Below are 22,435 nucleotides of genomic sequence, written 5' to 3'. Positions count from 1 at the left end.
TTGGTTATGGAGCGGTTGCTCCCTTAATCTGCTTGTTCTCCTTTCTTACTGAATTTCTGTAGCAGCAGTAACGAGTAGCAGGCTGCGTTGATCCTTTCCTCTCCGACCTTTTTGCACATATCTGCACATATGACACTGAAAAACAAATGCATGAAGGTGGAATAAAGGCTAAGGTGCAGGGTGGGAACTAGCTAAAGATGAGCTAGCCACTCAGGATCAGCAAGATGGATAAAAAGGATAAGAAGTCCTGAGTGTGTTCTCGTTTCCCTGATCTAATGCCCATAACAAGAAGAACTTCAGTCAAGATTAGGTTCAAGTAAGGTGGAGTTATGTCTACCCAGTGTAACCTGATCGGCTGAGAACTTCTGGAGAATCAAGTGAGATATGTCAGGGTGTTCCAGGTCCACATGTGTGTCTTTCGCCACTGCTAAGGTCACTGAATAAGATAACTAAAGCACGAGGTGGTCAGTGATCAACACAGAATAAGGTCCTAATTCCCACAAAGTTTTGACTGACTCAATAAAAAACGGACTCAAATTGACCCAAAAGAAAAACAAAAGAAAGAAACGAGTTAGTAAACGACGAAAACCCTCCCCCAGACTTACTTCACAACGTCCCTGGTGTGAAAATAAATCAGAGAGAAGGTGAAATCAAGAATAAACATTTTTTTTTTGTTCGAGATACTTACCTGGCGCGGAGCAGCCTGACAGAGCAAGACGCGGTTGCTCCAGCAAAGGATGCTCTGGAATGAGAGCAGCCAGCTGCTTGCTCCAGTCAAGGGTCTCGGATTTTCTGATTTATGACCTGAGACTCAACAAACTAAAAACAAAAATAAGTGAAAAGAAAATCCTAATGTTAATGACACTCACCAGTGGGTTGCCTCCCACCAAGCGCTTGGTTTAAGTCTCTAGCTTGACTTGGTGACTGGGATCAGTCGGATTGAGCAGGAGGGCCTGTTCCAAAACAAGCTCCACAATCAGACATGTTCAGCTTCAGAACTCTGCTCAGCAACCCTTTCACAGCAGCTTCCCCTTTCTCCTTCAGCTCATGTGTGAGAATAGCTCTGACTTTAGAGAAAGGTTTAGAGGTACCCTTGCACTTTACCTCATACTCAATGGAGTTCTCATCACACTTGAGAGGTATCAAAGTCATTGTAGGATCTCCCTTGACCCTTTTCTTCTGGACTTTCTGTTTCACCCTTGAATTCCCTCTGATTTTAGTAGGATCAGTGCAGGATCTTCATCAGATAACAGCCTGCTCTCACCCTTATCACCATGCTCCTTCTCTGGAACAACCTTCAGCTTTTCTACATCAAACACTGAGATGCGAGAGGCGTGTGATGAGGAAGATCTGGTGGGTACAGCCTTGTAGAAAACTTTCTTGTTGATGTTGGAGAAGCAGACTCTCTTGTTGGGCATATCGATGGTTGCTCCAACAGTAGCCATGAATGTCCTTCCAAATATCAAAGGCATCTCATGATCCTTGTTCATCTCAACAACTTGAAACTCAGCAGGAACAATGCATTCCCCTACTTGAACATGAAGGCTGCGGATGGTTCCATATGGGACTGCTCTGGAAGAGTTTGCAAAGGTCAGGGTCAGCTGAGAACGCTCAACATCAGCAATAACCAAATCGTCTACAATAGCCTTTGAGACGAGATTCACACAAGAACCAGAGTCACAAAGAGCATCCTTGAAGGTTGTTCCTGCGATGGAGCATGGGAAAACAAACTTTCCAGGATCATCAACCTTAGGCAATACCTTCAATGCTGGTGTAGACAGTGCTTTGATATAGAGGACCTTGATCTCCTCTTGAGTCTCTCTACAGTGTTTAAAGAACTGGAGCAATGGACGAATCTGCAGAGCATCTTCGAATGCAAGTTCTTTAGGAAGCCTTCTCACCATCTTGTTAAAACCTATCAGCTGCTCTTCACTAATGGGATCCATCAGATGTCTAGGTGGAATTGGATAGGGAACCTTAGGAACATAGACTCGGACTGGTGGAGTTTCAGCAGGTTCGCTAGGAGCAATCACTTCAGAGCTAGCAGACTGCTCTGTGTTCTCTTCTGCGACTAGAATAGTCTCAGCAAACGACTGCTCTACTGCATTACAGTGCTCAGTCCTTGGATTTTTATCAGTTCTTCCAGGGAGCGTCTCTTGTTGCCTCTTGACACTCTCAGCTGTTTGAGCAAGCTGAACATCGATCTTTCTTATATGGATCGCAAGATTGTCATACTTGTTATTCAGCTCAGTGAACATGTTGCCCATCCTGGTGTCTATTTCCGTGGTTACCTGATTCAACGCCTTGGCCTGAACCTGCTGACCCTGCAACAGCTGTTGCATCATCATACCCAGACCCTTCAGCTCATCTGGTTGACTGTTCCCGGTAGCTGGAACAGCATGTGGATTGCTCTGCGGTTGTCGCTGGTTCTGGTTCTGAATATGCCCGGCCGTAGGTTGTTCCATGCTGAAAACGTGCCCTTGGTTGTTTTTCAGTAGCTGATCAACCTTGGCAGTCAGCTCATCTATTTTCTGGGCGTCAGAACTGTTTCCTTTCTTGGAGCAATCACTCTCCTCTTTCTTATTAGCTGAGCTAGCAGCCATGTTCTCAATCAGCTTAAACGCTCCAGCTGTGGTTTGAGTCATGAAGTCTCCATTGCTCGCAGAGTTTAGAGCACCTTGGTATTTCCAGTCCACTCCATCATAGAAAATGTCCAGGATATAATCATCATCAAATCCATGGTGAGGACATTCTCTGCGATAGTCATTGAAGCGCTCCCATGCGTCGCAGAAAAGCTCATCAGTGAGCTGTCTGAAGGAGGTGATCTTGTTCCTCAATGCAGCTGTTCTCGCCTTAGAGTAGAAATGGCTGAGGAACGCTGATCGGACCTGTTCCCATGAAGTGAGAGAGCCGGTAGGGAGAGAGTTCAACCACCGTGCAGCTTTTCCATCAAGAGAGAATGGGAATAGCATGCACCTGATGTAATCTGGTGGAACACCATTCGCGCGAGTGAAACTGCTGACTTTTTCGAAACTCTCAATATGCTCCATTGGAATTTCTGTAGAGAGACCAGAGAACACCTTTCTCTGTACTAGACCAATCAAAGCAGGCTTGATCTCGAAGTCCTGCCTGGTGCAGAGTGGAGGAACAATGGCAGAGCGCGTAGTAGGGATGTTACGCGGAAGGTTTCTCTGCCCGATTGGAACAGTCTGCGCCTGTTGTTCTTGCTGCGCGAGAGCAGCCTGTTCAGCAGCATCCTGCTGAGCTTGGATGGTCTGCTGCATTTGTAGCATCTGCTGCTGCATGAGTGCCATAGCCGCAGCGAGATCATCCTGATTGGCGTGATCACCCATAGTGGTGTCAGTTTGCCTTGGCTGTTGACGATTTGTTCTTTCTAACCTTGCTAGCTCCTGGTTGGTAAATGTAACTAACTCTCCTTGTGCGTTTCTCCGAGTATGTCTACTGGTCATGCACCTGGAAGATTAGCTGCAACAAAAAGGATAAGGCAAGTTAGAGGTCTTAGACTAAATAAATAACCGAAAAATAAAGGTAAAAAGATGGTCCCCGGCAACGGCGCCAATTTGATATTACGTGTATACGCACACCAAATAACCTAATGTGCACACTACCACAATCGAATGGTATGTCGATGTAGCACTTTAGGATCGAATCCACAGAGACCAACGGTTACACTTTATCTTTATGGGATCAATACTTAGCTAAAACAATATGGGGGTTTTAAGATTAAGGTTTCGTAACAAGCAAGTAACAAGATTAATTAAAGTATTCAGATAACTAAAATGCTAGCCTAGGGTGGTTTGATCGGGTGTTAAACAAGTGTGAGCCAAACAATTATTCAAGTTCGATTAAAGACCAGTCTAGAACTCGGATCACTCAAGTAGAACAGCCCACTGTCGTGGAACTGCCCCCTATGCTGATCGATCTTGATACCTAAACTCTCGTTTGGATCAAGATGCGACAGCAAGCAATAGAGATCAAGTCCGATATGTTCACAAAACACCCTAATATCTACTTTCGCTGATTAGGGATGCAATGCTCATTCAAGTTATGTCTAGCAACCTATAACACTTTTGATGAATAGATTAAACCTAGAATCAGGCACTAAGTGGTTAACTTGATGCAAGCCTTAAGAACAACAGTGAATGAAGACAATCGATTTATAACTTATTTATGTCAAGCTCACAGATCTAACACCCTAACACCCTAGACTAAGCAAGCTGACTACTCAGCCATGGAGCAAGAAAACACAGAGATAACAGATGAAGAAAACATGCTGAATCAATAAAATAAAAGAGATAGGGTTCAGGATTCTTCTCAAGAGTGTAGAGATCCTTCTCCCTTTACAATAAGCAAATCCAACAATGGAGTTTTTGGGTCTGGTTCCTCTCTGTAAACTAGCGTAGTATGATAAAGAGAAACAGAAAATATGATATATCAAAGCCACAGGCGGCTGAGAGAGAAAATATGGATAATTAGGGCAAATCCCGTAATGATTGTAGTTTCCTAAAAAAATCTCTGCCGCTGGAACACTCACTCGGAACAGTCACTTGGGTTGCTCCGCTATCCGGAACAGTCATCAAGACTGTTCTGCGTGAAAACCACCAAATTGCATTGTTTTCTGCCTCTTTTGTTTCAGCTGATCCATCTTCCATCCAATGCAACTCCAGACCTGTAATGACTCCAAAAGGACTAGGAAGACTCGATAAAGACTTGAAAACCAATTTAAAAGCATATATACAAGATGTATAAAACACCATATATCACCATCAAAGACTCCAAATAGACCAACGATTTCTCCTACGATACCGTCGATCCTAGTCTCAAAACGGTCTTCCCTATATGATCCTAGCTAAACTTTCCATCCTGGCTGCAGTTATATAATATGAACATTGTGGCTGGTCAGTTCATATCTAGGAGAGCTCACTGGATAAAAATGTATGAAAATTTTTGTCACCAGAAAAGGCTAAGAACCACAATGATGAAGAATTGAAGATCATTGTATACCTTAATAACGCTCAATATCTTCACCAATACTAAAGTCTAGTCCTACACTTTCTTCTTCCAATGAAACAGGAGAGTATATTCTAAAACCAATAATAAAATAAAAATGAGCACATGAGTTTATTCCGCTTGTATAAACTTTATTAGGGGATGTACTCATACCTCCCACATCTTAAATTCAAAGTTACTTTGAGCAATATATAAACGATTAGGACCAATCTACTTACTACCATAAACTTGCTTGACCGAATATTAATGTCATAAAGTTCCGAAATTTCTGGTCGATAGAAGTCATCATCTCAAAAAGGGTATTAGGGATCTATTATCCACATTAAAAATTCAAAAAAAAATTAAATAATACTCCATCCGTTTCAAAATAGATGATGTTTTATGGAGTTTTTGATGTTTCAAAATAGATGATGTTTTCATATATCAATGCACTTTTAGCTTTATCAAAAATTGTGTAACCAATGATATTTTATAGTATGTTTAGTGATTGGTTGAATAACTTTTAATTTATATTTTAATAATATTTTTAAGATAAAAAACAAGTTTCTTAATAATTGTGCACAATCCTAAAACTTTATGTATTTTGAAACAGAGAGAGTATATAAATGATTAGAATCAATCTATTTACTGTCAATTGATTTTAAGTTGAAAACCCATAATAAACATGCATCTTACGAATTTACAAAAAACTTCCTCCGTTTTTTGTAGATAATTTTTTTTTTGTTTCCTAAAAAACAAGTTTTTGAAAGTTTTCTATGTACATTTTATTACTGAATAATAACAAACTTTAAATAACAAAAAATAAATATATGTGACAGTAATAACAGTTTCTAACTTGTTATTGTTTGAAAGTTATAAAAAATTGTTGAGACTTAAATATTTATGCATCTATAGTTGAACATTAATTATTACTTTGATATATGTGAAAAAAATTAAAAATTATTTTTGAGAAACAGAGGAGATGAAGCCATTAAACAATCTCGAGACTGATGAAATATTTTTCAGCTTTGTCCCGATCGGATCTGGTACCTACTCCGCCGAACCCATCATTAAGCACGGCTCCGATGCCAGCGGCTGGACCACAAATGCCGACGCCAGCTCCACATGACACATTCTAACAGCTCCGATCAGTCTCTCCGGCAGCTCATCCTCCGTTTGCGCCTCGATAACCAAGCCAACGTCGACCGTAAAGCTCCTGGCGTACCCCAAAAGCAGCCGGACAAACGCCGACAAGATCGCCCAGCTACCTGTATCGACATCGATCTCGAAGTAGTTTGGTCCTCTATGGTAAGTACACGAAACTGTCTTTCCGACAAGGAACGCCCCGAACTGCCCTGCCGCCGCTTTAACTATCCATGGCCCTTTCACGATTTGGCTCACTAGCTTGAGTCTCTGGTTACGGTACGATTCGTCTCCGTCGATGAACCGTTTCAGGACGGAGTCTGAGGGGATTGGTTCTTCTGTTGCGAAGTAGAACACCAAGTTGTAGTGTTCTTTGCCTGAAACTTGGAAGTTCACGGCGAAGATGAAGCTGTTTCGGGATTCGCCGCGAGCTTGGGCTTGTCTGAGGGAGTGAGCTACGCGGTTGTCGGGACGAGCGAGGAGGTTGTCGAGTTTCGTGGGGGATTTGAGCCAGTCAACGCCGGCGGGAGAGAGGAGGTAGTCTCCGCCGGGAGATTTCTTTTTGTTGGTGAAGTAGTTGGCGGAGCGGAGAGAGAAGACGTCGCCTGGAGGTGAAGCCCAGCCGTTGATTCCTGTATGGAGATCGACGTGGCGGAGCGATCCACCTTTGATAGTCTCGGTTATCCATTCCGGTACGGCGGATTTTTCTCCGGTTATGGACGGTTTGGGATTATTATCGTTGGCAGAGCTTTCGGTTTGGTTCATGATGTGTGTGTCAGTCGCTCTTCTCTCTCGGTTTACTTTTCTCTTGGTTGGCTGCTCAAATGGGCCAATGGTCTCTCGATATTACATGTTACTTGAAATTTATTACTACTTTCTCCATTTTTTATTGAGAATTCGGCCCCTTGCTAAAAAAAAATCTGTACTCGAGCTTGGCCAAAAAAATATTTTATTTTTGTTGATTTTTTTAGTTTATTAAGCAACTTAGGATTGACTGGTCATATTAACGCACTTTCAATTCACAATTAAGACAACGTTAACTAGACGTTAAATGTTGGCGTTAAGTGAAAAGACGTCGTTCTACATGATTTAAAAAAAAAGAAGTAGATCACAGGTTGGTTGGGACAATTAACAAGGAATTTTACCACTAAGCTACTAACACTTTCAATGAGGTTACAAACACATTTAATTTTATTTAGTACTGATTGAATATAAAAAAATTTTCTACAAACTTAAAAAGATCTTTAAAATTCCAAAAAATATAAAAAAGTTCAAGAAAAAGTAATATTAAAATTAAATTATAAATAATTTTTTTTTTGTTAAAAATGAAAAAAATTCCAAAATAATTTTAAAAATAAAATTCCAAAAATTTAAAAATTCAAAGAAAATGCAAAAAATTAAAGTTACAATTATCAGCTAAAAATTAAAATTGCACTCATAATTTAATTATAATATGTGAGTATCTTTTTATGTGTGTATAATTAATTTCTTTTAGCAATTGTTTTAAAAAAATAAAAATTTTGGAAGATTTTTGATTTTTTTAAAGAAAAAGTAAAATTGTATTTTTAATTTTAGTTTCGAAATTAATTTTATAAAAAATTTTTATATTTTTTTAATTTTTTGAAATTTTAAAGATCTTTTAAGTTTTTAGAGAATTTTTTTATACTCAATAAGTACCAAATAAAATAAAATGTGTTAGTAACTCCATTGAAAGTGTCACTAGCCTAGTGGTAAAACACCTTGTCATTTGATCCAACCAACCTGGGTTCAAAACCAGCGATATAGTTATTTTTGTTTTCAAACTACGACGTCGTTTCACTTAACGCCAACATTAAACGACATTAAATTTTCTGACGGCGTGCTAAATTGGCAAGTCAACAAAAACATTGTTAATTAATTCTAAAATCAATGAAAGTTTTGTATTTTTTTTATGAGTCCAAAAGTTTATGTTTCTTTTGGCAATTCATGTAAAGTTGAAGTTTTTTTTGACTAAATTCCCATTTTTTATTAGCTAACGTGTTTTGTGTTGATGCGCACTACTGCAAAACATTTTTGGTAAGTTTTTTAAACATAAATTCATTATTATTTATGTAATTGTAATTTAATCAAACAATAAACCAAACTGTATAATGCAAAAAATCATAGTTACATACAATTTTAACAAATTTTACATTGAAACTTGAAAGTTAAAACATTATCTAATTTGAAAAGAAAAATAGAGGGAGTAGTGTTACAGAAATGGTTGCGATGCTTGGAAGAAGCAACTAATTTGACCTGTTGAAAATAAATGTGTTTCCAAAATATTTATATCTGCAGAAGAAACAATGAGTGAAAAATCTTAGAAACTGGGGATGGAGCACACAATTACAAGCTGTCTGAGAATGAGTTCTACATATCTTCTGGGTTCAGAAATACAAAAGGGTTGAAAATTCGAAATTTTATCATAGGAACAGTGCTTCATGCAGAGAACAAACCATGCGGCTGAAGGAACAATCATCATCTCGTGCCTCGTCTGCGCCACTCCCTGTCTCTCTCTCTGCTTTTATCATGATCGTCTCGCTCGTGGCTTAAACTCTTTTCACGTCGGTCTCGATCCCTGCTCAAATCATGTTGCCTATCTCTGTCTCTGAGTCTCCCCCTGTCCCTGTCTCGGTCCAAGTCATGATCTCTCTCCCTTGTTGATGATTTCCGTGGAGGACTTTGGCTCTGGTTTTCCCCACGCTGTCGCTTTTTAGACGATTCCCGAGAATCTTCAGTAGGCCTCTCCTTCCGCTCTACAGTTGATTTCTCTGCAGTTAAAAAGTGTTGAAATTTGCATGAGGAACGAAAATGAGCTGAAGAATTTGCAGAAAGGGGCACAAGTTTCCCCCATTGTTGCATCAAAAGAACATTGAACAATTAAAATTCTCAAAACAAAGGAAGAGTAACTATCAGGTGTAAAGTATAACTTACGATTTTTGCTGCCCTCGTTAGATCCTGATAAGCCATAATCAACTTCAAGCCTCTTTCGTTTGATTTCAACTTTTTTCTCTATCTCCTCGGAGTTTTTCATCCCCTGTTCCTCCAGAGTTTCACGATACTCTATCAAAGCAACCTCTATGCGTCTCCGCTTTTGTCTGCATTACAAAAAAAAAAAAAAACAGAGTAAGAGAGCAGCCTATAGAGTTTCGATACAATAATGCAAATTGGTTTCGTTTCCTAATTCAAGTAGATGGAAGCGATAAAACCTTTGTTCCTCGTCCATTCCATTGTCAGGTTGGGCACGAACACGATCATTACTCTTGAGATCCTCGTCATCGGCCTTAAAAGTTATCCCACCAGTATTGTCGCTTCCCGGAGAATAGCTCTTATTTTGTTCGTCGTCAGCTTCGTCATCCTCTTTAGCCCATTTTGAAGCTGTCAATAGGAGGTCACTCTTCTCCGTTCCCACAAAGGCTTTCAGCTCAGGCTGAGGGATTGGTATTGTCGTGGCTAGATTCATAGGCTCTTTCATTTCAACCTCAGTCACATTCCTAACTTCTTCCCAAGTTGAATGGTCTTGCTGCGGATACTTTGAAATTTCATCCACTACTTCATATCCACGTTGTTTCTCTGTGTCTTCAAGGCTCAGTAGCCGAGCAACCATCACTACTCTACCCCCTACAAGAGACAGTCCATTGTGTCGGCAGCGTCTTTCAAGTTCAGAAATTGGTAAATCCATCAGCTCTTGCCTTGCACCCTCTTTGCCTATTGCCAGTGCACTGTCTGGATAACCAATATCGCTGATATCGTTATAACCTTTCTTCTCTATCTCTGGTGCATCACCGCAGATAGAATGAAATGAGGTAACACCAGAGATTCCTGAACGAAGAAATGTTGTACGTAGTCCAGATATGTATGCATCCGAAAAGAGAAACCAATCCGCCCATACTTGCAGCACTTTGAGAACCCGTTCCTGCAAAAGATTCGAATGAGTTTACAACAACAATTTATAAGGTAAAGAAAACCATAAAAGATTTTTTTTTTATGACAAGTACTTTTAGAGCCTCGGCAGTAATTCTTCCAGTTATGCTCCGATAGAGATCATTGAAGCTTTCCATTATATCGGGAAGTGTTGCTTCGAACTTGGTTCGGTATGCAGATGCATTTTTAACAGGTGCGCTGCTATTATGAAGAATATCAGACACAAGCATGAGTCTAGCAACTTTAGTTGGAATTGATGTCTCTTTTAGTGTCAGGGACTCCGTCAGAACTTCAACAACCTGTGGAATTAATAAACAGGAAATGACGTCTGAATATCTATTTACTAACGATAATTATGCTCAGAGATTCAATGAGATCTTTGAGATGTCTCGAAGAAAGAACGTATAATGCCTCTTTTAGATGAATAGTGCAAATTAAGAGATTATAACATATCAGAAGTTCCTGAAGGATATCTATGAAGCATATGATGTCTGTAAATCTAAATATAACAATAGAATTCAGATCAAATACTACCTCTCCAGCTGCATCTGCATTATCTAAAGCGAAGCCCATAGCTTCTTTTATTTGGCTCCTTTCTAGAGTTAGAGCACGCAACATGTCCTCGAAGTCATCCCTTTGAGGATCCGTCAGAGGCCTCTCAACTTCCGCACGCTGCAAAGTTTACCAGTGTAAGGTATCCAGCAATACTATAGAACAAAGAATGACATTAAAAATCAGAAGCGAGACTGCAAGACAGTTACCCTGCTTCTTCCCGCTGCATATGTGCTTGCTGACTCTTTGTCATGCTCTAGGCTCTTATTTACAGGCAGTGGTGGTGGTATCCATCTGCAATAATAGCAAAAGACAGGGATAATCAATATATAAGTGCAAAGGTACACTCAACCAAACACCAGAATCAGTTTCACAGTTGGCAATACCTTCCACTACCAGTTATCATGATATACGGCTCCGTTCTCCACCTTTGAAGTGTATCACCCTAAACAATGCAAACACATCCATCAGCTTATGACAATGTAAGGCTCAAGGACAATCTAAGATATACTTAGCTAATAAAGCATTTAAAATGTACCTGAGCAAAGGAATAGAGTCTCCAGACGTAGTAAGTATGCTCTTTCGATCCAAGCTCAAACAAGAAACTAAACAGTGGGTTCCCTCGGCCCCTCTCCATGATAGCTTGTTCAAACGCACATTCACCATCAAGAACATAGAGAGCCATTGTATCAATCAGATGTCTGAGGTGCTCGTTCTCAGGAGTAACAACAGTGATATCCGGAACATTGGGGGTAAGAACCTGTGAAAGGAATTCCATGCAAGAGATGTACATTTGGAATAAGATTATTAAAAGGGTAGATGGTAAGAATGTCTTCAATTACAGACGCCATATCAGCAAGTTAGTCAAACCAGTATGACTACAACTAAGAGAATCATCAAGTACTGAGAAATGTCCAGTATATGGGGACTGATTTGGGGTCTTTTGGAGATTTGAGAGAGTAGAGGATGTATCAGAATTCAACCCTAGCTAGTTCTTTCGTTCTATGTTCTAAGTCATTTTAAGAAACAGAGATTATATTTGACCACAAAAAGTAATTCAAGCACTCCTCGAATATCATATAAAACTTCTAAAGGACCAATTCAAGCCATGTAGAATCAAGTTTACATACCAGCTCAGAGTTTTGAGTTGGAACAGAAGTTATTATTGGTGGACCCGATTGACCAGAAAAAATCAAGTTGCAGCCCTGCCAATGAAAGTATATGAAACATTAGAGTGACAATTAATAAATACAAAACTGGCAGTATGGAAAGATACGAATAACAAACAGAAATCAAACCCATTCATAGGTTATACAGGATTAAAGAAGAAATGTATCTCAAAGAATAGCACATGATGCATCACAGACCTCCTTACTACGAATAGCCATATGTCCAGGTGGTGGAGCGGGTAATGCTTGTGATGGTAAAGAAACCGCTTTACCCCAACCAATCTTCAATTCATAATCGTAAACGATGATTCCTGTAAAATTAGTATCTCCTTCATAAGTTTCTTTAAATTGTCACATGCAATTAGGATGTTCAGCTAATACGAAACCAGTCGACCATAGACTAGTAAAATTGCCAGCAGGACCATTATTTTCCAGCATTTACTAACGAGTGGGTAAGTTGTATCGATCAAGAAAGAAAAGACAACAACACAAAGCAGTAATACTGAAGAACGAACGGAAGAAATTACATCAATGAAGAAAGAAAAGCCAAGGCAACAAAAGCTAGGTAGTAATAATGACTAAAACTGAATGGCAATGCAGGCCTTGTATTGAATTTTTGTTACACAATAACGTAGAATTTGCACTTACGAAATCACTAATTATTTTTGACTTAAAGTAGTCAAAATATGCTATTGAAATAGCATAGAACCTAGAAACATTTCTTGTACAATGATCCATTTTAAGCTTTTCTATCATATATTACACATGTTGCCCTACCTAGGAATTGATCTCTAGGCCAGGATACAATAGATAGTTCTAGAGAGAAGGCAAGCTAACCTTGCATTTCATCTTTTGCAGCTTGTCCATCAGCTCTATGCATGAAGGAAACAAACCCACAGTTTCTTTGTCGCCTCTTCTCCTCATCAGTTCTTGGCCACATAATCTTGACACTAGCTATGGGCCCAAATCTTCCAAACGTGCGCAAAAGGAAGTTCTCATCAACCTATTTGAGCATAAAGACCACATCTCAAAATATAAGTCAAGGACGCACACAATAAAATATTGGCGAGAGCATACAGTACATAAATTCATTTAAGAATAAATATACCTTTGGGGATAGATTCCCAACATATAAATTTGTAGTTTGTGGGTCACCATCATCAAACGATCCTAGCCTTCCAGTGGGATCAAAATCATCAAGCTCGTCAAAGCGGCTAGTAGGCTGAAGATAGAATAAATTTTAATTACAAAATGCAGAACATATCTCTCCAAAAAACAGTTCAGGGTTACCCTGAAAGCAGAAAACAGATGAAAAGAGGACAAAACAATGATGACTAACCGAGCTATCGCCCTGACGGTCACGATCCTGGTTACGTCTTTCCCTCATTTCTTGTTCACGTTTCAGCTCCTCCATGAAATTATCTATGTTTCGAGTCTTTCCCTTATCTCTCTCCTTAGGTCTCTCCTCCTCCCTCTACAAAGTTGAGAAAAACAAAATTACAACTAACCCATTGCTGCTTCAAAGCACCAAACCGATTCAAAAGAAATACAGTGAAAATAGTCTTGCTACTGACCTTCCTCTCTGTTTCTTTACCCTTAGATGCCATTGGTGGAGGAAGAAAAGAGGGCACATACCTACACAGATTACGTGGAAGATAATAATATACTATATCACAAGAACACGCACAAAAACTTCAACTTCTTATCAAGCAATCCCAATAAAAGTATTCCTAAGATCCACAACGTGATGGTATTCTACCCAAGCATCGCAACAACCACATCAAAAGTTTTTACTCATCAGAAAGTTCAAACTCTTTCTGTATATGATGGCATTGCAAGGTTGGTTCAATCAATCAAAAAGCAATCAGATAACCACTTTACCTACTTCCCTTCTTTGAAACCGAACCCCCATCTTTGGACTTTTCACCTGCCATCCGCGAACGCATAGAAAAAAAAGGTCCATACTCTTATTAATATGTTCTCAATATAAACAAAGTTCTACCATTTTGACACCACTAAAGAAGCACACAAAAAGGCAATGTAACAAACAACTTAAAGCAATAGCCTTTTTTTACCTTCGGAATCAGCTTTAGGCTTGTCGCCGGGGTTAATAGTGCCACCTCGAACAAAGGTCTTGGTCCCACTCTCCCCTTGAAACGACTCCACGAACTCCTGATAGAGACGAGCCGTCTCATCCTCAGCTTTCTGCGTTTTAAGATTGGATCGATTAACCAATCAATCAATCAATCAATCATCGAAACTGAATTTGCTTGCGGAAAGAGAGATTAACGAACCTTCTTCCTGGCTTCTTCTTCCTCCTTGTGTTTCTGGAAGGGCGTTTTCTTACGGGTGATTGAGAAGGAGCTCATCTTTCAGATTAGGGATTCTGAATCGGAGCTAGGGTTTGGGGGAGGGGGGCAATCGAGAACGATCAGGGAACCTAGCTAGGGCTCCACGAGAAACACAGCACGTGAGCTCAGGAGGACGAGCGATACCAAGGTTAAGAATTAGGATAAATCGCTTTTATTTCATTTAAATAAGAGAAAAAGACTAAAATATCACTAAACCAAGTTTTTGTTCCCAGAGTAGCACTCAAGGCTAAAAGTCATAAAAATAGGTTTCATTAAAGAGGTAATATACACTTATACCCCTTGGGTTAGTTAATCCAAACCTTAGGGTTTAGAGTTAAGGGCTGGAGTTTTGGAATTAGGGTTTAAAATTTTATAAAAAATAAATTCTAAAATAAAAAATAAAAATTTTAAAAACAGTTTCAAAAAGTATTTTTAAATTATAAAAAGAAAATTTGAAAAAAAAATAAAAAAAATTTGAAAAAAAAATTATAAAAATTTCGAATCTGAAAACATATAATCAGAAACTATAAAAAAAAATTTCTTTTTTTCATTTTTTTATTTTTATTTTATTTATTTTTGTTTGCTTATTTAATTTTAAACCAAGGGTATTATGGATATTTTATCCTTTAATGAATGTCATTTTTGTGACTTTCTCCTTCTAGTGCTATTTTTGAGACATAAACTTCAAAAGGTGCTATTATTGACAATTGCCCTTTAAATAATTTCGAATTTTTTATTTTTTATTTAGTGAATGTTACAACAAGTAATTATCCTTTCAAACAAGTCACAAATCATCATTAAAAATTATCTACTCATCAAAATTACAAAATATCTAGATTTCATAATTTCTATTGATTCTTTAGTTAAAAAAGAAGATGAGATGTATTAATTTCTATATAAGTTAAATATGATAATATAAGATATTCTTATCAATAAAAATCTGATTGAATAAAATGGATACTTGAAAAAAACTATATAATAACTAAAAATATGCTGTTACAAGAAATATATTAACTTAAATCCAGTTTTTACACATTTAATAGAAATAATTCAACGAAAATTATTTTAAAAGCATTTTCATCCTCAAGGCCCAAGAACAGCAAAAAAAAACGCAACGGCCTTAAAAAAGTGATTCGGCCCTTCAACGGCCCACGTTTGACTGAGTTTGACACCATCTTTGTAATTCCATTCCAATTCTCGGTCGATCAAGAACAAGATGGAAGGAGGTGGAGGAGGAAGTAGAAGCGCCGCCGCAGGAGTTGTCCCGGAGTCAGCTACGGAGGCTGTGAAACAAACACTATCGCACCTAGAGAAACTGAAACCGCAGCTGGAGAAGATGATGACGTCTTTAGCTAAGCCAGAGGTTCTTGCCCAAATGCAGCCATTGCAGAGGGCTAAGACTATGTACTTGCTCGCCGAAGCCGCCACGACGATCTTCACTCGTAAGTCGTAACCCTCTTCCTTCCTTCTTCTTTCTTGTTAATCCGTAAAGTTTGTTCATTTTGAGATGATTTTTTTAGTGGGTTTGTGTTTCCAGTGAGGCTGAGGTGTACTGGTGTGAACCCCGATGATCATCGTGTGAAATCTGAAATTGTACGTGTAAAGTTTGTGTCTTTGGATATGATCTTGTTAGGTTTAGTTAACTGGTGTTTGTGGACTCTTTACAAATGCAAATTAAAAAAAGGTATCTTTTTGGCTGTTTTGTTGATGGTAGTATTGTTTTTTTTTTGTTCTTCAGGAGAGGCTAAACGTGTACAGAGAGAAGCTTCATCTGTGTATGGATCGAAGTAAAGGTAAAGATTGATTTCAGTGTTTGAGATGCCAAAAATTGTTACTTGTGAGATTGTTGAACTGAGTGAGGGCTTTGAGTATCTGGGGTTTGCAACACTTTTGTTTCTCTTTGTTAGATAACCATTTGTTTCAATTTGAATTGGTGATTGTCTTGTCTATTTGTCTTGTGGACAACACAACTTGTCTAACTTTCTCTTTTATTTGGAGAACTGCTTCATTCGTGTAGCAAATTTCTCATTCGGTAAACGCAATCCTCTGGACTTTCATCTCTGACCTTTAACTGTTGAGATTATGTATCATACAAGTGGTGTTTCCATTGGAAGGCTTATCATACTTTCTCTCGCGCCTAATGCATTGTCCTGGGATTAGCTCGTCGTCACTTGACTATTTTATCTACCTATCTTCTTAAACTTCCAATTGCTTCTATCAAAAAGTTTTACATTCCTTTTGGGACACCCTTAGTGTATTGAGTTTTTTTTTTAGTATAGAAAAACTGCTTGGTTTGCTATTCTCTGTTTGTCGCTTTTTGCTTTTTCCTTTGTGTAATTTGTATCCTCAAATGGATTGATATTTCAACTTTGTTTACGACAAGAACCACTTCCTTTCTTGATTTGAATCTATTTGTTCTTGTCTACGATCTGAAGTTGGGGGGAGTGGACTGGTTTGTTATCTTGGTTTGCTAGAGACTAGATTGCTACCTTTCAATGTCTTATCCACCAGGTGATCTCTTATACGTTTCTCTGTTTGTATCTTAGAGCCGTTGCGTCCCACTACGGTCTTAAACCGTCAGGCAGCAACCCGTTTCATCGAACACTCTCTGCCTGATCATACATCTAGTAAGCTTTTTTATATACAGTTTCTGCTCCTACCTGTCCCTTTTCATTTATATATCCATGTTTCTCTAATAATCGTTGGTAAATGAATGCAGCTCAAAAGCAAAACATCAGAGACCTGAGTATAGGAGAGAAATCAAGTATGACCTATTCAGAAACAGCTGCTAAAAAGAGGAAATGTCAATCAGATGAGAGACAGTCTGTTCAGTCAACTGCAAAAGAGTTTCTTGAAAAGGCAGCTCGTGAGCTTAATAATGGTGACAATGAAGATGGTTTGAAGGGCCCTCTAATGGCAGCAGCTGATGGTTCAGATGATGCTGAACCCTCTAATGGCAGCAGCTGATGGTTCAGATGATGCTGAAATAAACCTCTTGGCCAAGTAATAAACCTCTTCTTATTCTCTCAACTCATCTTTGATGGTGTGTTTTCTTTTGGGGGATCTATTAGTTAGGGATGATGTATGTTGTACATTGCCATTATGGTTATCAAGAAGCTTTTCGTCTAGTATATATTCAGAAGAGCCAAACGAATTTTAAAACAATCTCATAGATGAAAGAATCTTTTAGCAGAGATGGAATCTAAACAAAAGTCTATATAGGTAAACTCAGACAAACGATTGCTAATTAAACAAATCCCAAAACCCCAACTCTACTAGTCAAAGAAGAAGCAGAACCAGTTGCAGGAGGAACAGCTTGAGCTTCCAAAAGAGCAGGAGAAGGTGCAGGAGAAGGAGCAGAGCCCCCAGTGAAGAAACCACCACGAGAAGACATGACAACAATGTGAAGCTTCTCGCCTTGGACACAGTTGCTCTTAGAGCCGCTGATGAAGAAGAAAGGTCCAGATCTCTCTAGCTTCACCTTAGTGTCTCCGTTGCTGTAGCTAGCTGCTGGGTTTGTGGTGTTGCAGTTAATGTATGCATCTTTTGTCACTTGCAGAACCGAATCCTTTTCCCCATCGTACTTCCAAACTGTCCACAAATTGCATAAACACACAATCACAAAGAGTTTCAAAAGTTACAAAACCAAGATTTTGCAAAAACTCACCGAGAGAGTCTCCAACATGAAACCGCAAACTCTCAGCCCATTTGTTGAGCGAGTCAGAGGGTGAAGAAGGGATTTTCCAAGCAGTGTGTTTGCCTCCGACCAGAATCTCTTTGCAACAGTAGAGATCAGCCAACAATAACAAGAAGAAGGATAACAGACAGGAAGTATTAACGAGAGTTATCTTAGCCATTATAGTTAAGTTGTGTATGAGACTGGTTTTGTTTTATTTGGACTCTGTTGTGAATGAATGATTGGGTTTGCATATATAGAAGAAGAAACTAACCGTTAGAAGTAAATGTTGTTTGCTGCTGCTCCCAACGGTTATTTAAAATGGTCTCTCTATTGGGACCAGAAGAAATTAAATTCTATAGCAAAAGAGAGCATAAATTAAATGTTTTGTTCATGATTCTGATGGTTTTAGTTACACTACCATGAATCTGTGAATCAGACAATTGGTTAAGAAGGTATTCATATTCTTGATTTTCCTCCTATTTTGCTCACTAATTTAACTACTTAACTCTAAATACAAAATTATTTTGATGAACTAATCTTTATGTGAGACGTTAACAAACTAAAACATATCTCAGTTTTGGAATTAATTAAAGTAAAAAAAGAATATATAATATGTGGTCTAGCAGATTATACGAGATTAACTCTATTCTTTTTTTTAAAAAATCGTCAAAATAGCTGAGTCACTAAGCCTATGTGTCGCACTATAAGTTATATCCGGTTTTAGCATATACATATATAATGAAAAACCTATGCCAGCTCATCGAAAAAAAATTATACTATTTAAAAGTCACTAATCCTATGTGTCGCATAATTACTTATATCTGTCAATTCATCATCAGACAAAGAGAAAAACTATACTATTTGAAAATGTTATACAATAACAAGTGGATCACTAAATCTTTGATGCCAATCTAAATTAGATAATAGTGGTGACGAACAGCTCTCCACGTGCTGAGTGAATCAGAGGGTGAAGAAGGGATTTTCCAAGCAGTGTGTTTGCCTCTGAGCAGAATCTCTTTGCAACAGGCAAGATGAGCCAACAACAACAAAATGAAGGATAATAGACAACAAGTTAGAGTTCTCTGAGCCATTATAAGTTCAGTTGTGTATGAGACAAACAGAAAAAAGATGAGACTGGTGTGGTTTTATTTGGACTCTGCTGTGAATAAATGATTGGGTATGTATACATAGAAGAAGAAACTAGCCTTTAGAAGTAAATGGTGGTTGCTGTTACCCCAACAGTTATTTAAAAATGATCTTTCTATTGGAATCAGAAAAAATAAAAGTCTATAGCAAAAGAGAGTATAAATTAAATGTATTCAATTATAAAGTATCTGAGAATCATTTAATCAAGCAATTGGATAAGAGGGTATTCCTTTTTTTGAAAAGATTCACTAATTAGGAAAAGGCTTTTAAGGGCCCAATTCAAAAAGGTTCATACAAAGGCTGGTTTTAGCCAGAAAGTCCGCCGGTCCATTAAGATTACATGAAACAAAGGAGAATGAAACAAAAAGGAAAGCAGAAGAGATAATCAAATCGACATCCGACAAAAAACCGTATAGCTCTATCGATCGGAGATTCGAGTTGATGGCTGTGATTAGCCCTTCAGAATCTGAACGGAGCCAGATACGTTTGTAATGGAGCGTGGAAGCATGCAAGAGAGCTTCTCTAATCGCCAAAGCCTCTGCCATCAGAGGAGACGATACACCAGTTTGAGTAAAAGATCCTCTGGAGATTTCTGTCATCAGGAAGGTATTCATGTTCTTGATTTTTCTCCTATTTTGCTCACTAGTTTGACTACTTAACTCTAAATACAAAATTATTTTGATGAACTAATCTTTATGTGAGACATTAGCCAACTAAAAAATATTTTAGTTTTGAAATTAATTAAAGTAAAGAAGGAATATATGATATGTGGTCTAGAAAATCACACGATAACTCTATTTTTTAAAGAAAAAAATTGTCAAAATAGCCTAGTCAATAATCATATGTGTCGTACTATAAGTGATATCCGGCTTTAGCCTATATATATATAACCAAAAAACATATGTCAGCTCATCGGAAAAAAAACTATACTATTTAAAAAAAGCTTAGTCACTAATCGTACTTGTCGCACCATTACTTAGCTTATATATATAACCAAAAAAAACTATGTCAATTCATCATCAGACAAAGCAGAAAACTATACTATTTGAAAATGTTATACAATAACAAGTGGATCACTAAATCTTTGATGCCAATCTCAAATAGATAATAGTGGTGACGAACAGCTCTCTACGTGTATCAAGAACCTCCTGCCGCGTGTAACACAAGTACACAACCCCCGTACATAAATATGTTGCCACCACCTGATTCATGTAACACAATCATCCCACAACAAAGTAAAATAAATACTCTCTATCTCGCTCTTCTCTAAAATCTTCAGCATAAAGTATAAGACTCTAAGGTAATCTTACCGAACTCAGTCTCTCTCTATCTATATTATGTCTCAATACTGTAGAAGAAACGCTTAGTTTCTCGAGTATGTATGTGTGTGTCCTTCCCCTGTCCGAGTGTTATAATAAAATTCAGAATCATCGATCTGATGTTGACGTACGGCTAGAGTGATGCTTGGTGGTTCTAGTTCTGTACTTTTTTTTTTCTAGTTCTGTACTTTTAATTCACGTAACATGCCTTTTTTAGTTGGTTAATCTAATTCACTTAATAACATATTTATTTTGGGTATCTATCACTAACCTTTTGTTATATTTTTATGAAGATCAACTGACTTTGTATAAACTGTCCCTTTCTGTGTAGGAAGCAAGATGATTATGTGGTATATCATTGTTGCTGTCGTCATCTTAGCATCGTTACTCGTTGCAAGGAACATGAGAAAGACAAAGAAGAATCTACCTCCTGGACCACCAAGACTTCCCATAATTGGAAACTTGCATCAACTAGGATCCAAACCCCAACGTTCCATGCTCGAACTATCTGAAAAGTATGGACCTCTCATGTCTCTCAAGTTCGGAAACGTGCCTACCGTTGTGGCGTCATCTCCAGAGACAGTGAAGGATGTCTTAAAAACGTTCGACGCAGATTGTTGTTCGCGACCGTACTTGACGTATGCTGCAAGAATCTCGTACAACTTGAACGACCTAGCCTTCTCTCCTTATAGCAAGTACTGGAGGGAAGTACGAAAGATGACGGTTCTTGAGCTCTACACGGCGAAAAGGGTGCAATCGTTTCGACATGTAAGAGAAGAAGAAGTTGCTTCCTTGGTCGAGTTCGTAAAGGAGTCTGCTTCATTGGGGAACGCGGTTAACTTGAGCAACACGTTAATGAAACTGTCTGGAAGTGTGATATGCAGAGTAGGGTTTGGGATAAATCTCAAAGGGAGCAAACTCGAGGATACGTATGAGGAAGTCATTCGAGAAACCATGGAGGTGTTGGGGAGCTTCGCAGCAGCTGATTACCTTCCTATCATTGGTCGAATCATCGATAGGGTCACGGGGTTACATAGCAAATGTGAGAAGGTTTACAAGGCAATGGATGCATTTTTCGAACATTCTATAAAGCAACATATGGAAGATGAGAGTCTTAAAGATGATATCATTGCCTTGCTTCTCAAAATGGAAAGGGGAGAGGCTGGACTTGGAGAGTATCAACTTACTAGAAACCACACCAAAGGGATTCTTCTAGTAAGTAATGTAACTTCATTCTTCACATGTTGTACAACGTGATTTATTAATCTTGTCTTATTTTATTTTTTAATTTCAGAATGTTCTTATCGCTGGAATAGACACTTCTGGCCACACAATAACATGGGCGATGACACACATGATCAAAAACCCAAGAATTTTAAAGAAAGCACAAGCCGAGGTAAGAGAAGTGATCAAAAACAAAGACACCATCACAGAAGAAGATATAGAACAACTCGAGTATCTCAAAATGGTGATGAAAGAGACGGTAAGGATCAACCCACTTGTCCCACTTCTAATCCCAAGAGAGGCTTCAAAGGATATAAAGATCGCGGGTTACGACGTTCCTAAGAAAACATGGATCCATGTCAACATTTGGGGTGTTCACAGGAATCCAAACGTTTGGAATGAGCCAGAAGCATTCATACCCGAGAGGTTCATGGACAATGAGATTGACTATAAGGGCTTGAACTTTGAGTTGTTGCCGTTTGGTAGCGGGAGGAGGATGTGTCCTGGTATGGGGATGGGTATGGCTTTGGCACACTTGACTCTTATCAACCTTCTTTATCGATTTGATTGGAAGCTTCCAGAAGGGATGGAGATAGAAGATGTTGATCTTGAAGAATCGTATGGGCTTGTGTCTCCTAAGAAAGTTCCACTTCAGCTTGTCCCGGTCCTTACTCAGTGGAGTTAATGTTATCCTTGGTTTTATATAGCTCAAGATATGTAACCTTAATAAAACTATATATCATTTGTAAAATCCATCGTTTAGCACTTGTTTTTATATACTAGTTCAAGATGTAACCTATATAACTATTATATGTAATAAATGCATCGTTTAGCACATTGTCTTTGATAACTACGCAACTTTCCCTGACCGTTACTTATGGTTCAAACTAGTCTATCAAA

General features: G+C 38.4%; 5 protein-coding genes and 1 non-coding gene across 8 annotated transcripts; 3 read left to right on the top strand and 3 right to left on the bottom strand.

Annotated features, from left to right (window-relative positions):
* Positions 1-2,733: 2,733 nt before the first annotated feature.
* Positions 2,734-2,840, top strand: LOC125578727. Its single transcript, XR_007316810.1, has one exon. It is a non-coding gene; the product is annotated as a small nucleolar RNA R71 (small nucleolar RNA).
* A 3,036-nt stretch (positions 2,841-5,876) lies between these two features.
* Positions 5,877-7,052, bottom strand: LOC106364037 (protein ENHANCED DISEASE RESISTANCE 2-like). Its single transcript, XM_013803683.3, has one exon. It carries the CDS (start codon positions 6,916-6,918, stop codon positions 6,061-6,063), a length of 858 nt encoding a protein of 285 aa, XP_013659137.2. The 5' UTR covers positions 6,919-7,052; the 3' UTR covers positions 5,877-6,060.
* A 1,340-nt stretch (positions 7,053-8,392) lies between these two features.
* Positions 8,393-14,329, bottom strand: LOC106365911 (protein RRC1). Its single transcript, XM_013805426.3, has 17 exons — positions 14,111-14,329; positions 13,892-14,021; positions 13,698-13,743; positions 13,391-13,451; positions 13,156-13,290; positions 12,925-13,038; positions 12,654-12,819; positions 12,015-12,127; positions 11,778-11,852; positions 11,186-11,407; positions 11,034-11,092; positions 10,857-10,941; positions 10,630-10,767; positions 10,170-10,394; positions 9,381-10,087; positions 9,106-9,269; positions 8,393-8,942 (listed from the first exon to the last, which is right to left on the bottom strand). The coding sequence occupies exons 1-17, from the start codon at positions 14,183-14,185 to the stop codon at positions 8,650-8,652; spliced, it is 2,808 nt and encodes a 935-aa protein (XP_013660880.2). The 5' UTR covers positions 14,186-14,329; the 3' UTR covers positions 8,393-8,649.
* Positions 14,330-15,323: 994 nt separating this feature from the next.
* LOC106365909 (nuclear nucleic acid-binding protein C1D) lies at positions 15,324-17,300 on the top strand. Of its 2 annotated transcripts, XM_048739408.1 has the most exons (6): positions 15,324-15,609; positions 15,705-15,760; positions 15,906-15,960; positions 16,714-16,794; positions 16,887-17,096; positions 17,137-17,300. In XM_048739408.1, the coding sequence occupies exons 1-6, from the start codon at positions 15,384-15,386 to the stop codon at positions 17,172-17,174; spliced, it is 666 nt and encodes a 221-aa protein (XP_048595365.1). In that variant the 5' UTR covers positions 15,324-15,383; the 3' UTR covers positions 17,175-17,300. The 2 variants fall into 2 exon arrangements, with proteins under 2 accessions (XP_048595365.1, XP_013660877.2); XM_013805423.3 differs by having other exon boundaries at positions 16,887-17,300.
* Positions 17,301-17,319: 19 nt separating this feature from the next.
* Positions 17,320-18,253, bottom strand: LOC106365910 (early nodulin-like protein 3). The gene is made up of 2 exons (XM_013805425.3): positions 17,835-18,253; positions 17,320-17,758 (listed from the first exon to the last, which is right to left on the bottom strand). The coding sequence occupies exons 1-2, from the start codon at positions 18,022-18,024 to the stop codon at positions 17,415-17,417; spliced, it is 534 nt and encodes a 177-aa protein (XP_013660879.1). The 5' UTR covers positions 18,025-18,253; the 3' UTR covers positions 17,320-17,414.
* A 351-nt stretch (positions 18,254-18,604) lies between these two features.
* LOC106364035 (cytochrome P450 71B13-like) lies at positions 18,605-22,310 on the top strand. Of its 2 annotated transcripts, XM_022691658.2 has the most exons (4): positions 19,494-19,598; positions 20,097-20,292; positions 20,643-21,526; positions 21,606-22,310. In XM_022691658.2, exons 3-4 carry the CDS (start codon positions 20,651-20,653, stop codon positions 22,218-22,220), a joined length of 1,491 nt encoding a protein of 496 aa, XP_022547379.2. In that variant the 5' UTR covers positions 19,494-19,598; positions 20,097-20,292; positions 20,643-20,650; the 3' UTR covers positions 22,221-22,310. The 2 variants fall into 2 exon arrangements, with proteins under 2 accessions (XP_013659136.2, XP_022547379.2); XM_013803682.3 differs by lacking the exon at positions 20,097-20,292 and having other exon boundaries at positions 18,605-19,598.
* The last annotated feature ends 125 nt before the right edge of the window (positions 22,311-22,435 follow it).

Source organism: Brassica napus, chromosome A9, assembly GCF_020379485.1.
Source record: "Brassica napus cultivar Da-Ae chromosome A9, Da-Ae, whole genome shotgun sequence".
NCBI lineage: Eukaryota > Viridiplantae > Streptophyta > Magnoliopsida > Brassicales > Brassicaceae > Brassica > Brassica napus.
Note: the sequence above shows the minus strand (reverse complement) of the source record. Positions and strands in the feature narration are given on the sequence as shown.